The 15405-nt window shown below is 37.9% G+C and overlaps 1 protein-coding gene across 5 annotated transcripts in view; it reads left to right on the top strand.

Annotated features, from left to right (window-relative positions):
- PPP3CB (protein phosphatase 3 catalytic subunit beta) overlaps window positions 1-13072 on the top strand; it is a 32110-nt gene extending 19038 nt beyond the window's left edge. Inside the window, exons 10-13 of one of the 5 annotated variants that reach the window (XM_009277666.2) lie at window positions 2960-3044; window positions 3915-4012; window positions 9653-9682; window positions 11363-13072. In XM_009277666.2, coding sequence (XP_009275941.1) covers window positions 2960-3044; window positions 3915-4012; window positions 9653-9682; window positions 11363-11541 — 392 coding nt within the window. In that variant the 3' untranslated portion in view covers window positions 11542-13072. Of the gene's footprint in view, window positions 1-2959; window positions 3045-3914; window positions 4013-7951; window positions 7974-9652; window positions 9683-11362 lie in introns of those variants that run through there. The other 4 variants (XM_009277668.2, XM_009277671.2, XM_009277669.2 and 1 more) reach the window with 4 other exon arrangements.
- Window positions 13073-15405: the final 2333 nt, after the last annotated feature.

Here is a 15405-nt window from a genome sequence, read left to right on the forward strand (position 1 = left end):
ATTATTATTATTATTATTATTATTATTACTACTACTACTACTGCTACTACTACTACTACTAACACCACCACCACCAGTTTTAATGGATGTTTATAAAGCCTTGTGTATTTTGTTATCAGAAGTCATATTCCAAGACATCTGTCTTTCTGTGCATGAATTTTTTTCCTCCTTTCTTCCATTCCTTTTTTTTGTAGAATTTCATTCTTTTACCTATTTCTAAAATTTATCTTTGGTCCTGCATGTGTAGGGAGCGTTCAGTTGTCTGTCTTGCTCTTTAATAGTTTTATCGTGAGCTTTTTTTAAGATTGTGCATGGAATGTTTTTAGCCAATGTTCCAAAACCTGCTTTGTGTAGTACTGTTGGTTTCCTTCAACTGAGATGTCAAAAAGGTACTTTTTGATTGTATGTGCAATTTTGAAGATGGCTGGATACAAAATGTAAAAAGAAGCCTACTAACTTAAATTCATGGTTTATCACCTGTTTTTCAGAAATTCCAGGGTAGATGATTCTGTGCAGAAAAATTCTTCTGACCATTGCTTACCTAATAATTAATTTGCTCTCTGTATAAATTTGTCACTTCCAGAGAATATTTCTAATACTTGGGAATGCATTAGATTATACAGATGTTTCCAAAGCTTATGTGGATTCTTTGGAAAGTAATGTGAGCGTTTCGGAGCTTGTTTCTTGTGCAGGCATTGAGAATGGAGAATGGGAGACTTCTTTGTCGTATGTCCTCTAATTTAGGGTGTAATCAAGACATTCTTCTACAAGCAGACGCCACTTTACTGTCTCTTCCCTGAACTAACCAGGATTGAGTGGCCACATTAGTGCAGTGCTGCAGCCTGGAGTGATATGTTTGGCCTTTTGGCTTGGCTGGGTTGCTTCTGGAGGGCTGGGGCAATGAAAGGTCATGTTAAAAAAAAAAAAAAACCAAACACCAACAAACCACAAAAACCAAAACCGAAACAAACACCAAAACTACCCAAACCCAGCCTTTCTCCTTTTAAGGCACAGGGACCTTCCAGAATTGAGATACGGGCACTAGCACTACCTGAAACCTTTTCAGCCTGCATGTTACAGCTCTGCAGCAGTGTAGCCCTCAAATAGGTGTAGGTAGGAGAAAAATTGAGGAACTTGTAGGGAAGGACTGATGGTCCCTCATTTAGCCCTAGCCTTTTCAAAAACTCTGAGAGTCCCCTTCTCATTCTAGATCCTCAAGCTGTTATTTAATAGTGTTCCAAGAGAGAAAGTAAAAACTTCTAGAACTTTAAAAATTAAAAGTTAAAATTAGAAATAAATTATTTTCAGTAAAAACTGAATGTTTTCGCCTATCCTATTCAAAGTTTTTCCTGAGCCTTCTGGTTTTGTTTTTTTTAATTTGGTGTCTGCGCTTCATTGTTCCTTTGTCTAAAAAAGCTTTACTCAGTAGTTCCTGGCTTTTTCATTTCATTTAAATTCAATGGATTGGCAGATATTTGTCGTACCCTGAGGTTCTTTCATTGTATTCACACAAAGGTTGTCTCTTGCTCCCTTTTTTCTTTGTCGCTACTATACATTTTCCTTCTTGTGTGATTTTGTCGTTGTTGTTTGGCCCTATACGCCTTATCTTTTGTATTTTATTCGGTTTGGTGTTCAGGGTGGGAAGTCTACCCACTCTTGTGCGACAGAAGGCCTTGCGTTCTTGCAGCTGTGGTCTGAAAAGGGTGACTCTGTTGTGCTAGAGTGTATGTACCCTCATGTGGAAGCTAAATACTAGTGAGCAGGGATGAAAAAAGGCTTCTTCCACAGCTGCCTTTTTTGAATGCGAGTAGACAAATTTGTGGATACGCAGCTTTCCTCTGTCCACTTCTGTGATCCTCTCTTCTACATCCGTGCAAATTAGTTTGGCAACTTTTTAATGAGTACCTTTCTCCCAGGGTTGAAGAACAATGGTATATGGAAGATCTGGAATACCTAACGTAGCTGTCCGAGTTTGTTCTCTTTTGGTCCCCTGTGGTTGAATTCAAAGTATGACTGAGTTACTCTTACCTTGGTGTGATTAATACTCTCCTTCCCCAATGGCTGAGGAGAAGTAAGGATTTTAGTTGTGAGATCTCCTCGTCTACCTGTTCTGTTTTAGTGGAATTGAGGAGTCAGCAAAAGGAAGGGAGGATGAGGGGAAGGATGGCTTTTACTTTTATACGTTGAAACAAACCAGCAACACCTAGTGTTGGAGAAAGGAGCTTCCGTTTTTAGAACGTCAAGGCAGGCAAAGGTGGCTCTCCTTCCCAATCGCCAGCCTCCTTTCAGTGTTTTGTCTTCACTTTTACCTGTCACAAATGGTATCTCTCTGCTTTGCGGAATATGCAGTACTTACTCCAGATCTTTGGTATTTGTAATTTCCGCAAACGATGCGAACCTAAGATGATACGGACCATAGACTTAGGTGGTAAGGGAGGTAACGCTGCAATTCTTTGGCATTTTATTTCGTGGGGGTGTGTTTTGGGGAGTTGACATAGAAACAAGCAAACAAACTACTGTTTTCTCTCAGACAGCTGTATAAGAATTAGCAAGAAATCTTTATTTTTTGTGGCTTTAATATCTCTTTGGCTTCTATATTGGGCTGCATGCCTACATTTTGATATACACAGATGTCAGTGAAGAATTTCAAGTGTAAAATTTAGGCAAATGAGTTATGATAGTTACTACACTGTAGTGGCAGTAATTTAGATGCTTGCTAGCTTTAGGAAATCACTGTGACCATCCTAAACTTTTTTGTGTGTGTTTTGTGGACACAGAGGTGATGCTTTTGATGGCATTCTGAAGCCGTAATTTTATAACTTTGTGCCCTTAAGTGTTTGGGTACTGGCCTCCTGTGAAGAGTACTGAACTTAAACAGTTGTGTTGAATTTGATGCGCTTTAAAATGGTGACCCTGTAACTACTCATGAGCTTGAGACTCTCTCTTATTCCGTTGAAAGTAGGTACAGCTGCCGCACGGAAAGAAATAATCAGAAACAAAATTCGTGCAATTGGCAAGATGGCGAGAGTCTTCTCTGTTCTCAGGTACTTCCATGACTTCTGCATTCCTAAAACCCCTCTTATTATGTATATTAGGAAAACATCTCTGTTCCAGGATAATGGATGCCAAACATTTTTCAGGGAGATCATTATGCATCAGAATCTTGTTTGGCATATTGATGCACCCCGTTGATGTTGGTACATTTGGTTAAAGAATATTTGTAAGTTATTTTTGAGAGGTGTTTCAAGAAATTAGAGAACATGATCTTTAGTTTACAAGTTATTTGTCCAGCTGTTAACTACGAGTGTTGGAAAGACAATACCAAAATAGAGAGATTGGAAGCAAGGGTGTAATGGAGGAGGTCAGGACTGGCTCGGAAAATTTCTGGCATACCAGAAAGTTGAGGGCTAGGGGCTTTTTGTTTCAGGTTTTTGTTTGTTTGTTTTCAGCTTTTTAAAGATGCCATTTTCTTGTACCTGTCTAGATCTAGAGATTTCATGATCACATTTACCCAAAATTTTTCACAGACCATAATTGTTCAAATAGGGATAATTTTTAAAAGTTGGTATTACCTGAAGCACAGACACCTTGAACGAAATTGTGGATTGTTTCATGGCACCGAGATACGTTCAGTACCTCATGAGGCATTCAGTGCTAATTTCAAAGCTCATCAGCCTGCGTGTGAATAATTGCTCAGAATTTGACTCAGAAGTAATCGGTGTTCATAACTCCTAGGCAGAGGAAAGACTGGTATGGAATAGAAATATTTTCTCCTTTCTAGTTGTCTGAATTTGAATTTGCATTCAGTCTTGACGTGCATAAAACACAGCAAAAATCGTCTCTCCCTCTCCCCATCCCTACAGGTTTTCATGAGTGGATATTTAAGGGTTTGTTACTGTTTTTTCTCACACCAGGGAGGAGAGTGAAAGTGTGCTGACACTCAAGGGTTTGACTCCCACTGGAATGTTACCTAGTGGAGTGTTGGCTGGAGGACGACAGACCCTGCAAAGTGGTAATGATGTTATGCAACTTGCTGTGCCTCAGATGGACTGGGGCACATCTCACTCTTTTGCTAACACTACACATAATGCATGCAGGGAATTTCTTATGCTTTTCAGTTCTTGTCTTAGCGGCTGATACGAGCATAGTGTTATGTGTTAATCAGGCAATGTGAAATGGATACTTAACCAGGGTATAAAACTAAAAGCAAATGAGTTCGGCGGTGTCAGGCCACGTTTTTCAGACTCTGAGCTTCCTTAGTTTACAGTTTTTGAGGTGGCACAGATGCCTGAAGTGGGGTGACCTTACAGATCTGGTATTGAGGCATTTGATCATGACAGAAACAAAAACGGCAGTGTAATTTTGCATCATTACTTGTCCACTTTCCATTAAAATGGTCTTACTATAGATGTGTTAGTATTTTCATTGACAATGTCAAATACTTGTTGATACTAATATTAACAAACAGCTACAGGCTGCAGAGTTCCATATTACACTCCATTGATAGATTGAAATGTGCTACGTTTTGTACCCTGGTAATTAATGCCAAAGTTTGTTCTCTATGTTGTTTGTCAAATGTTCTATGTATAATTGACCTCCCTGAATTGTCCTTGTAACATGCTGTTTCCTTCCTCTGCAGATGTAGCTGCTTTCTTAGATCTGTCTGTCTCTCTCTAGGTATAGATGTATGTCTGTATAAGTGTTAAAATTAAACCACTATCCCAGACACTTGTCTGTCTCTTGATGTAGAAGCAATGTTGTAGCACCTTGTTTTTGAGGTTTGCTGCATTTGCTGCTGCACGTTGTCTGTGCATTTTGAACAATAATGTACTGGAAAAATATTCAGTAATTGTTATAAAATCAGTTGAGAATAAAGGGATTGAATTTAAAACTTGTAAATAAATCAAAATAAAAGGGTGTTATTAAGTGTGCATATATTTTTTTTGCATGAAAATAAAAAACTCTATACAAAATATACCTGTAATCTGGCTCATTGAATATTTTGTAAAAGGTTTTTCTTCTTTTTTTAGTTTGTTGAATCATTGGATCATATTTTTCACAAGGCCCATAAACGATTAACTAGGCTTAGGGAGAATGCTATGAGATCGTACCAAATGTATTAAAAGAATGAAGTCCCGGTTTCTGTTCACAATGGTGGATAACTAAAATATACCAGCCTGAAACGGGACTGCGTATCAGCAGCACTCTTAACATAAATTATTCAAAGACTTTTTATTGGCCATCTTCAGGCTTTAATCGAAAGTATAAAACTGTTGTACGGGACCACTGAATTTTATAACTATTGAAAGATTGTGATATCTGAGTACCACTTTTTACACAATCTATTTTCCAAGAGTAGCTGCTTTTCTCATTTTGTGATTTAGGCTGTTTATTTGAATTTTTTAAATTTTCTATGTAGTTTTTTTAAAGCCTTTCACTACATTTTCTATTAAACTATCAAAGCTGGTTTTTAATAGCTTTGAAACATGAATGTCACGTTTTAAGTCATTTTTCAGTGGACATATAATGTCTACAAGTAAGTTTATATGTCCAGTGTATGTATGTGATTGTTTTGTGAATGTCTATAACAAGAAATGGTGTATGTTTCCTAATCCATCCAACTATTCCAAAAGCATATGTTCTAGTTTTAATTTTCATTGTTTAATAAGATACTTTATTATGCTTAAAAAAGTGAGTCTGCATTCCTCTCACTCATTTAACAGATTTTTATCCATGTTGCATTACAAATACCAGAGAGGATCAAACTGACTAGAAAATTTTTTTAACCTAAAACATATGACTTTCTACCATTACTGAAAATGTGGGACATTTGGAAAGTATGCAAAATACGTTTTGGATTTTTGTGGGTGTGGTTTTTTTTTTCTTGACTAGAACTTTTGATGGCAATATTCCTTGATGTGCTACGTTAATATACCTCATTTGTTTTAGTCATGTTGATTGTTCAAGATAACTCATGCCAACTGTTAGTTCTCCTTAAATTGCAGTAACTTCTTTTTACTGATAAGAATTTTACTGATTCAGTCTTTAAAAAGTAGACGTTTTCACTTGATTATGCTCAATTGCAATGCCAGAAGTAAACCAAAAATAAAATAAAACTTTGCTAATTGACACTTTTCTAAACCATCATAAAATCAGTGAATTCATGTTCTTGGCAAAAATATGGTCACTGGTAGTACAGTAGGATTTCTTACTACAAATATTTAATTACTTTTTGAAGTATATTGTACTGTGTTGATCAACACACTACCAGTAATTTAAAGTAGTCTAGATTTGAGAAAATAAAAGAACGTGACATTAAGTGTAGTATTTTTAAAATTCTATTCTTTCGTTTGCTTGAAAATTCACAAAATTGACCAATATGTCATGGGTTTTCCAGGTTTCAGTCTTGCAAGTGCTCACTTTTCAGTGGCACATTGAGAAAAGGCCTAGTTGTGCTGGTTGCTATTAAATCTGTAAGAAGCTTTGAAAGCTAGAAGAAATTGGAGTGTATGTCTACATTTCTCTAGAGAGCTGGGCTGAAATTTTTTTATCAGGGCAAGTGTATATATATAGACATATATATGTAAGTCACCATTAATGCAATGCAAATGCAATTTTTGCATATATGCCTATTATAATTCTTACTGTCAGTAACATACTCTGTACTAGATCTTAGCAAATACCACTACTGTTTCAGGGATTTGTTCAGCCACACCTGCTGTCTTCTGTGAGATACCGGCCATTCGCAGAGGAGAGAAGCTTGTTGGCGTGGACGTAATGCAGAGTACTTAGTCTAACAGCGTTAGTCAGTCTAACGCAGCTGCTTTATGGGCAGCGCTTGAACAGATCCTTACCGCAAAACAGAGCAGTCTGAGGGCGAAATGCAAATTCTAACCGTAGTGAAAGGGTTAAACAGAGACAAGTCAGTTAAAAAAGATAATTTTGGAAAAAAGTGCAAAACTACATCCTATGGAAGAAGTCAACATGAGATTTTTTTTGTCCCAGAACTATATGGATATATTTTTGAACAACAAATCGTAGGTTATTTTTAGATAGCTTTAATGTACTAGGATAAAAATAGACTCTGGGAAATCGTGGCTTTTGTATGTTTCTAAATTTCTATTTAATGTAGATTTATGGTTTTTATTATGTTGCTTGCATTATAGTAGCTGAAATATTAAAGACCCTATTAAGTACTGTTCTTTAAAGTAGCATTTCCTAGTGACTTATTCTGTGAACTGAATCCAACAATTATTTTCCAAATTGAGTCGATATCTGTTAAAAAAAAAAACAAACCCCAAACACCTAAAGCCTTATTCAGCAACATACTGAACACAAGCCTAAATAAAAAATTGTAAGTACTTCCATGGAAATCAGTTGAACTAGCCAAATACTTCTTCTCTTTCATTGCTGCCCTGGCTGTCAGTCAGAGGGGCAGTAAGATAGTTTTTTGGTTTTATGTTGAAAGTTGGCAAGGATTTTGTATCAGATCTGTCCCCTAAGTAAAGCAGGGGGAGAGCTGGAATTGAGGATGGAAATGCCACGGAGCCCTGTTGCTTAAAATTTGCTCTCAAGTCGAGAACTTTCTGAGCAAAGACTGCAGGATTACCTGTTAACGTTAGTGTGATGCAGTATTTATTTGAGGTTTATCAGGGTTTACAAAGAATATAGTTTTAATTTAGATGTACCTGCAAAAGAGAATCCAACAAAATTATTTTCCAAATTGAGTCTTTACCGTGTGGGGTTTTTTTAAGTGCTTCTATTTTCCAGTCAGTTTGCTCTTTTATGTCAAGTTGAAAATTATCTTTTTCTTAACTGTGATGTATATTCCAAGGTCTTTTTGGAATAATAGTGCTACAAGTAGAATGAACTAGGAGTAAATTTTGAAATTTGTATTTATGACCAAGCTACGTAATTTACAGAGATAAATCAATATTCGTGATCTTTTCAGGAAAAGATTGAAAACAAAGACTTCACAGGTAACAGGAAATGGTGGAAAGAGGTGGTTTTTTTTACATAGTTTTGTATTTGTATGGCAAATTGATTATAGTATGAAAGTATGTATTTGGTGACTTTCTAAAATAACTCTTAAACTAATTTATTGTTACAATTTGAGAAAGTTTCTTTCCCTTAATGTAAACATAAATAACCATCCATTCAAGTGGCTTTTTGATTTAATTCTGGGATTGCCCTTGTCTCTGTAGATTTAAGTGCAGGAAATTTGGTTGGGTTTTTTCTTGGTACCGTGGAATGTGCAGTATGTAAAAGTTAAAATGCTGCATTACCCGTAAGTATTCCACGTTATTTTAGTAGCAATTAATGCAAGTATCTAATTTTATTTATTTTTTTTAGATTATCTCAGTGGAAATGACAATTTTATGCAACAGTGAGGTTAAGGCGTAGCGTAGGCAATTGATACATAACAACATAGTGCAGGCAACTGAAATGTTGTGTCTGGGTTTTGTTGGATAGGAAATGAGAAGTGATAAACTTAATTCGCTTTAAAGAATTCTGTTCTGATCTAATGCCATATTTTCTTACATAGCTAGTTTCCCCAACAAACAATCGCTTGCATACTCTGTTACGATTTTTGTTGTTAACAATATGTATCGAGCACTACACAAGTAGGGTTGCCGCTATGTACGCTATTTGTTAATATTTCTGAAATGACGGTATTGGAGGCGTGGCACATAGCAGGGGAGGTAAAAAGCTGTGACCATCGTTGAAACTTAGCTACAGTTTAGGTCGTAGTTACAAAGCGGTTTCTTTAGCAAGTCTGCCCCAATAGAAGGTTATTTTGATTTTGGTATCCTAATAACCTTATGTTAAAGCTTTGACTTCTAGAGCTAAAACAATTGGGAGAGATCTTACGCCTAAGAAATCACAGCAGATGTCATGGTTATTTAGTTCGAAAAACAACTAGTAAGCTAGATTTTTTTTCGTATTCACATTAATTCACCCACCAAGACTATGTTAAATCCAGACCTCTTCCTGCTCTAGACTTCGTCGTTGATTCAACTAAACAATTTACGAGACTTTGTAAATATGGCTTGCTAGATTTGTCTCTTACAGTGTGAATTTCACGGTTCGGTTCTCAGAGATACCCATTTTAGCTTAAAATACGGTGAGAAATTGAAGTCCTAGTTAAACTTCAGGGAGCTAAACATAAAGAGAAAAATAATTTCTTATTATTAGAACACTGCTAGTGTTATTTTTATAGCGTCCTTCCTGGTAATTTAATGAAGCTCATTAATGCATTTTAATCTTCAGAAATAGTAGTCTCAAATAGTTTTGTAGCTTTTTTTTTTTTAAAAACCGTACCACAACCTTAACAACAGTTGAAATTTTCTGTTGCTGTCTTTAAAAAAACCAAGACCAAAACAACCTTACAGAAATGTGCAGTTAATAACATCAGTTAATTAGCGTTGCTTTGATATACTTTTAGTTGATAAATTGTATGAGTTAAAATTCAGGAGAAGTTTCACTTAAACGTAAAACCGACCCCCCAAAACCTTAATTACCATTTTAAATAATTGTAATCTAATCTGGCGTAGCGTACTATATTAAATTGATCATTGCCTTTTCTGCTATGCGATATTACACTCTTCATCTTTCTCATTCATTTTGCATGCATCTGCTCACTTCTGTACAGCCACTGTAGAGGCAATTGAGGCTGAAAAAGGTATGATCAGAGTCTCTGCCATTGGCAGAGATCTGTGGTGTCTGGGAGGGAATTCGGAAGTACTCTGTGTGGGTGTGTTTTACTTTCAACTTGCACAAGCAGGGATGAATCAACGGCATTGATTCATCCCTTTTACATGTAACATTCATTTCTGGCTTTAGGATGATACGGTTATCTTTAATCTTTTAGGGAAATTCTTGGGGGTTTTTGGTCTTTTTTTGTTTGTTTTTGCGAAATACGCAGTAGGGTTTCTGTATAATGGCATGTTGTGATACGTGGTGTTGTCCTGAAGTCCTTAAAAATGGTAGTGTTCAGTGGTTTTTTTCTGCATTCAACTGCAAAGTTTTGTTTGATCGCGGGGGGGTTATATGTGGAAGGAGGGTTGTTTATGCATGCCTTTTCTCATAAAATCTATTTTAATGGCTTTGAACGTATTTTTTTTTTAAACTTTCCGTAACATATCTGGTAGTGCAAGACGTATAAATGTAATGGTTTTTTTCTATAGATTTTGAACATAATTTGTTGACCCAATTTATTTCCAGTATACACGCCATCCTGCCAGCATGAGGCACGTTAAATTCCATGGATTATCAGTGCTTCTGGGCTAAATAAGTTGTATATACATCCTTTGCTAGTGGTGTTGAGCAAAATGCCATCAAATTATTTGGTGTTCAGAGTATTCAACGTCAGATTGTTGTCCTTTCAGAGATACTTTAATTTCCTCTTGCTCAATATTCAGTGAAGTGAACAACAAACAGCATAGCAGCTGAGAGCGCTACCTTTGGGGTTGTTCAGATTTGGCCGCAAAGCACCATTTAACGACCGTATTCTTTGTTTTTTAATTAAGGAGGTCAGAGCTCCAAAAATATAAACAAGTGCCATATTCTGTTCTCACACACACGTGCAAGAGGTCCCGTTGTTGTGAGTGGAAAGCTGTGCTTAAATCTCCAAAGAATTATTTCATCCCAAAGTCTTACTATGTAGTCAGCCATTTTCAGGTCTAAATTCAACTACAGACCTGATTCATTAAAATAATCCCTGGCAAAATAATGCCTATTTTCTATGCTTACTTTAAATACACTTGTATTTAAATGATCCCATTGTTTAACCACAGTGCTAACTCCGTGACTGTGGTTGCGTCCATTTCCATCGTCCACACGGTTAGCACAGGGTGCGAACCACGTCCCGCAGTTTTGCCTGCATGAAAACTGCAGGATCAGGCCATCGATGCGTATGCAGGCTGTCAGTCGACTCTTACTTTTGCAACCCTGCGCTGCTTTGCCTCCACTGCACTTGCTGCGCTGCTTAGATCTTACCGACATCCCACCGAAGAGAAGGGGGATGTCGAGATAAGCCTGACGCGCTGGGCAGCAAAAGCAGTCGGTGTTGATAGCTTGGCCACGCCAGGGGCACGCAGAAGCAATCGAGTGGGCTTAAACCCCTTGATTCCTACTTGCAGAATATTTGCCATACTTTGTTCTTTTTGTTACGAACTGAAATCCTGGTTGCCGTTGAACGTTTCAGGAAAGCGGGTTAGAGAAGCCTTTACTAATACAGATGCAGAGCCATACGTTTCTGTGGCTGATTTCTTAGCTGTATTTAAGCATCGTTTGTTAGAAAAAGTATATGCTTTCAACTTACTTTTCCATTACTGACATATCAAATTTGCATTTTGTTAAGCAATACGAGGATTCTCTCCGCAACATAAAATCTGCAGTTTTGAAGAAGCAAAAGGTTTGGATAGGATCAATGAGAGAATGCCACCAAGAAAAGATGCTCTTCAGCAAGACGGTATTAATACTATAAACACAACAAATGCCAATGGAAACAATGGAACTGGCAACAACAATGCACAGTGACCACGTCAGCTTCTGGTTTACTCACTCATGTCTTGCCTGAGAATTCCTAGATTACCGCTTTCTGATGTGACAACAGATGAAATAGCCAGGGGGATCGCTTGAAGCGACTACTTGATGCGAGGTGGACAACCGCCTGACTTGATCCCGCTGAAGAAAGACCGCCGTGCTTTTGAGACAACAGCCCCTCTCTTTACGTGCTGACCCGACCTCCTGGGAGCGCGCCTCGCCTACTTACGCAAAGCCCATCGCTGGCTGCTGAAGCTTCGGAAGAGATCTGGGGAAGGAATCGGGCTGTTGTCACTAAAGCACACCTAGACTAGCATCGTACGCTTACCGTCGTCAACACTTTTAAGTTTACAAATGGGATTTTTCTTTCAGTAGAGGTAGCTTGTTTGTTTGTTTTTTAAAATCAGACTTTCAAATACAACCCTAAGAGCTAACTATTTATTAATGGACATCGGTTTCATGAAATGTCTTTAAAACGATAGATTAGAATGGTCTTAAAATATCTGAGGCTGCAAAAACTGTATTTTCAATAGACAGAAAAAATGCCAAAAAAAAAAAAATCTCAGTTGGTCATTCTGTAAAATGCTGACCTCAGGTTTACTCCTTCGATGTTGCTAATTCTATATTGTATTCACTGTATTTTTTAGTTACAGCTTATCAGAAGATTTCTATGTAGGAATGTTTATTTCTTGAAAACAGATTTAAAAAAAATATTTAATTTAGAAACTTTTTTGCCCAGCTTTTTCAAGACTCTTCCCCACCTTGAATTTTAAAAAAAAATATTATATATACTAATTTTAAAAGTAAGAAAAATATGGAAGTGTTAATTTTAAGGTACTTTTAATTGAACTTTGTACATTGTTTAAGTAAATTTTGATTCATATCAAGTCTGTAAAGCTTGGCATTGTATTTTGTGTATGCATGTTTTCATTTTGCAAATATTTAATATATAGACCTACGATGTACATCTCTAGGTTACCTAGATGTTATGGGTACTTTTAGTTTATTGTGAGTATTACGGTTGCATAAATAGCTGATAATCACTGGGCTGAATAGCTGCAAGCTTTTTATTCTTTTTAAACCTGTAAAGGAAACTGAAACTGTATCGGACATACTTTTTGTTTAGGCAAAGCAGCGCGTAAGCAATTGCTCTGTTCAACTGCTAAGGCATTAGTGAAAGTGTAAACTTGAGACTGCATGTACTTCGGTATCTACAGGACTGCTTGGTTAAAATAAAAACTGAAGCCCTGTGCTAATTTGTTCACAAATAATGGACTGTACTGATTGCCACTGTACTTTGTTATATATTTTGACATTTGCTACATGTCCTTCTCATCCCCTGGAACACAACTTGAAACTTATGTCACTAGAGTTCATCTCCCTTTTTTTTTTTTGTTTGTTTGTTTGCCATGAAGTACGATCTGTACATACCCCTAAGTTGGAAATTTTATGCATGTTCTGAACTATTCAAGTATTTTATAAACAGTAGCACACAATAAATTTTGTGCATGGGCTGCGGCTCCTATCATTGTGTATTGGTTTTATTTGGCATACGTAGGTCTGATCTGACCTTGAAAATTGTTTAGAAACGCTCTTCAAAATGTAAGCTGTTGAAAAAAAATAGCCTAAAAGGTCAGATTTAACTTGCAGAGAACTAGTTCAATGTAAATGCTGTTTAATTTCACTGTTGCTGCTGCTGCTTTTTTTGCTTTTGAGTTCTCTCTCATAAATGGAATACCTAGGTATTTTCTGTCGGCTAAACTGGACACCCGTTGTCGGTTTGTACAAGCTTGTAAGAGCGGTGTTGGTTGATTCTAGGAAGGCTGTTAAGTACGGCTGCGTTTTGTGTGTTGGTTTGAACCAAACGGTCAAGACACCGGCGTGTCTTGGGGCTGCTTTGGGAGCAGAGGGGGAGGACCGACTGTTTTGACAGTCAGTACAGATACCCGATTTGGTCTTTCTGGTATATTCTTTTTAAAGTAAGGACAAGCTGCTGAACAGGATGAGAATTAAGATAAAAGATCTTAATTCTCATCTAATAAGCACACTAAAAATAATAAGCACGCTGTTGCTAATGGAGTTTTAATGTTGGATTTTACTTTATTGCAGATGCGTTCTAATTGGAAACTCTTCTCAAAGTTTGAGCGCGGAAGATCGAGTTAAAAAATGGTAAGTTTGTTTTTGTTTGTGTGTGTGTTTTTAGATCAAGCACGCCTGTACTAGCGAGCTGTAGGGTCTATGTATGATGTCGTATTAGAGCAGAACTAACACGTGATGAACGTTATGATGGTCCCTTCCTCCTTGTAAGCGCTAGTGGAAAATTTCTCAACCTCACAAGACAGGATTTGTCATGATTTGATACTCGGATCTCGGTTGTGCATGGGGAGAAAATACAGATTCAGTCTTTGTCTGGAAAGACCTCGTTGTAATTGGAGAGAACTGGTTCTGACACTTGTATGGCAGAAGGTCCCCAGCCGCGATGCTGCTTGCTTCCTTGAGGATTCCCTTGCAATATCCGTTGTCCGTAGTAGTTTTTGCCAGGTACGAAGGCAGATCTGCAGTAAAGGAAAATTTCTCGGGCGGTTGTTGACCCGATTTGTCGTGCTGTGTGTCTCCTGTCGCCCTTTAGGCAAGTAGTCAGGTAACAGGATTACGTCTGTGGGTTTTCTTTGTTTGGAAAGTAGGTACTCATTTTTTACTACTGTGTTTCTGAAAGGTGGAGTCTGGAGCTGTCTCTAATTCTTGCATTGTTGGGGAGAAGAAATTATATCCTCCCTCCCAGACAACTGTAAGTATTTTGCATTCCTCGTTTTCTGCTTTCAGTGTTTTAAGGAGGGGGGGCGGGGAAAGTCTGTGTGTCCTTAGTCTGTTCTTGGCTAGGGAGGGGAGAACGCTTGGAAACGGCTCCGTCAGCCAAAGGACACAGGTAGGAAAAGCTCCGAGAGGCGTGGTTGGTTCCTGGTTTGAGTTGGAGCTTTCCTGCCCTGCCCTGGGCTCAGCGGGCACCGCGTGGGTCCCAGGGAACAGGCCGCTTCTTCCCTGAACGGCTGGATCAAACCATCATCTGTGGTGCTCTTAGCGGCAGGGCACTGGCAGCGGGGAGGGCCGAGGCGGGTAAATGTATTTTAGTCGAACTGAGAAGCAGAAGTACAGCACGTGCTCGAGGAAGGTTTTGGGGGGCTTGTTTTAAAGCAGGGACTTGTGCTGTCGAGAAACTTGCTGCCACCTGGTGAGCCAAACGGGGAAGACCGGCCTAGTTCACAGAGCCTGCCTGTATTTAGTTTAATGGCAAACACGCAACGTCAGCACCCGAAATTGTTTATAGTGTTAAACAACAGCTCTCCTTTCAAAGCTTATTAAATTCCAATTGTGAAATGGAAAAATTGCTGTAGTTGTGTCTATTGAATTGTGAATTGGCCTCTCCAGCGAAGAGGCAAATGGTTGGGGCTGGGGCTGGTTTTCCCTTAGAAAGAGGCAGGTCCCTTCTGGTTTCAGTCTGAACACTTTTTGAGAGGAACAGTCTCATAAACAGCTTTCTTTTTTCTAACGTTTTACCTTGAAACGCCATTATGTTAGTTACATGGAAGAACAAGGCTTTTTCAGAGGCAGGACAGACAGTATCTGTTCATTCTTTCCTTGCCTATTTTTTGCTACAATTTCATTATCAATCGTTCAATTCTTGTTGCCCATTTAACGCTTGTTACTAGCATGTAATGAACTTTTTGCCATAAAACAGACGAATGTCATTAGGACATAGAGCCCTATTCATCTGTTCGTCTCGTAGTAGTAGTATGTATGAGCCAGACTTGATCGATATTCTGCTTTGAATGACAGGTGAAATGGTGGGGATTTTTTTAG

Source organism: Aptenodytes forsteri, unplaced genomic scaffold (assembly GCF_000699145.1).
Source record: "Aptenodytes forsteri isolate BGI_AS27 unplaced genomic scaffold, ASM69914v1 Scaffold15, whole genome shotgun sequence".
NCBI lineage: Eukaryota > Metazoa > Chordata > Aves > Sphenisciformes > Spheniscidae > Aptenodytes > Aptenodytes forsteri.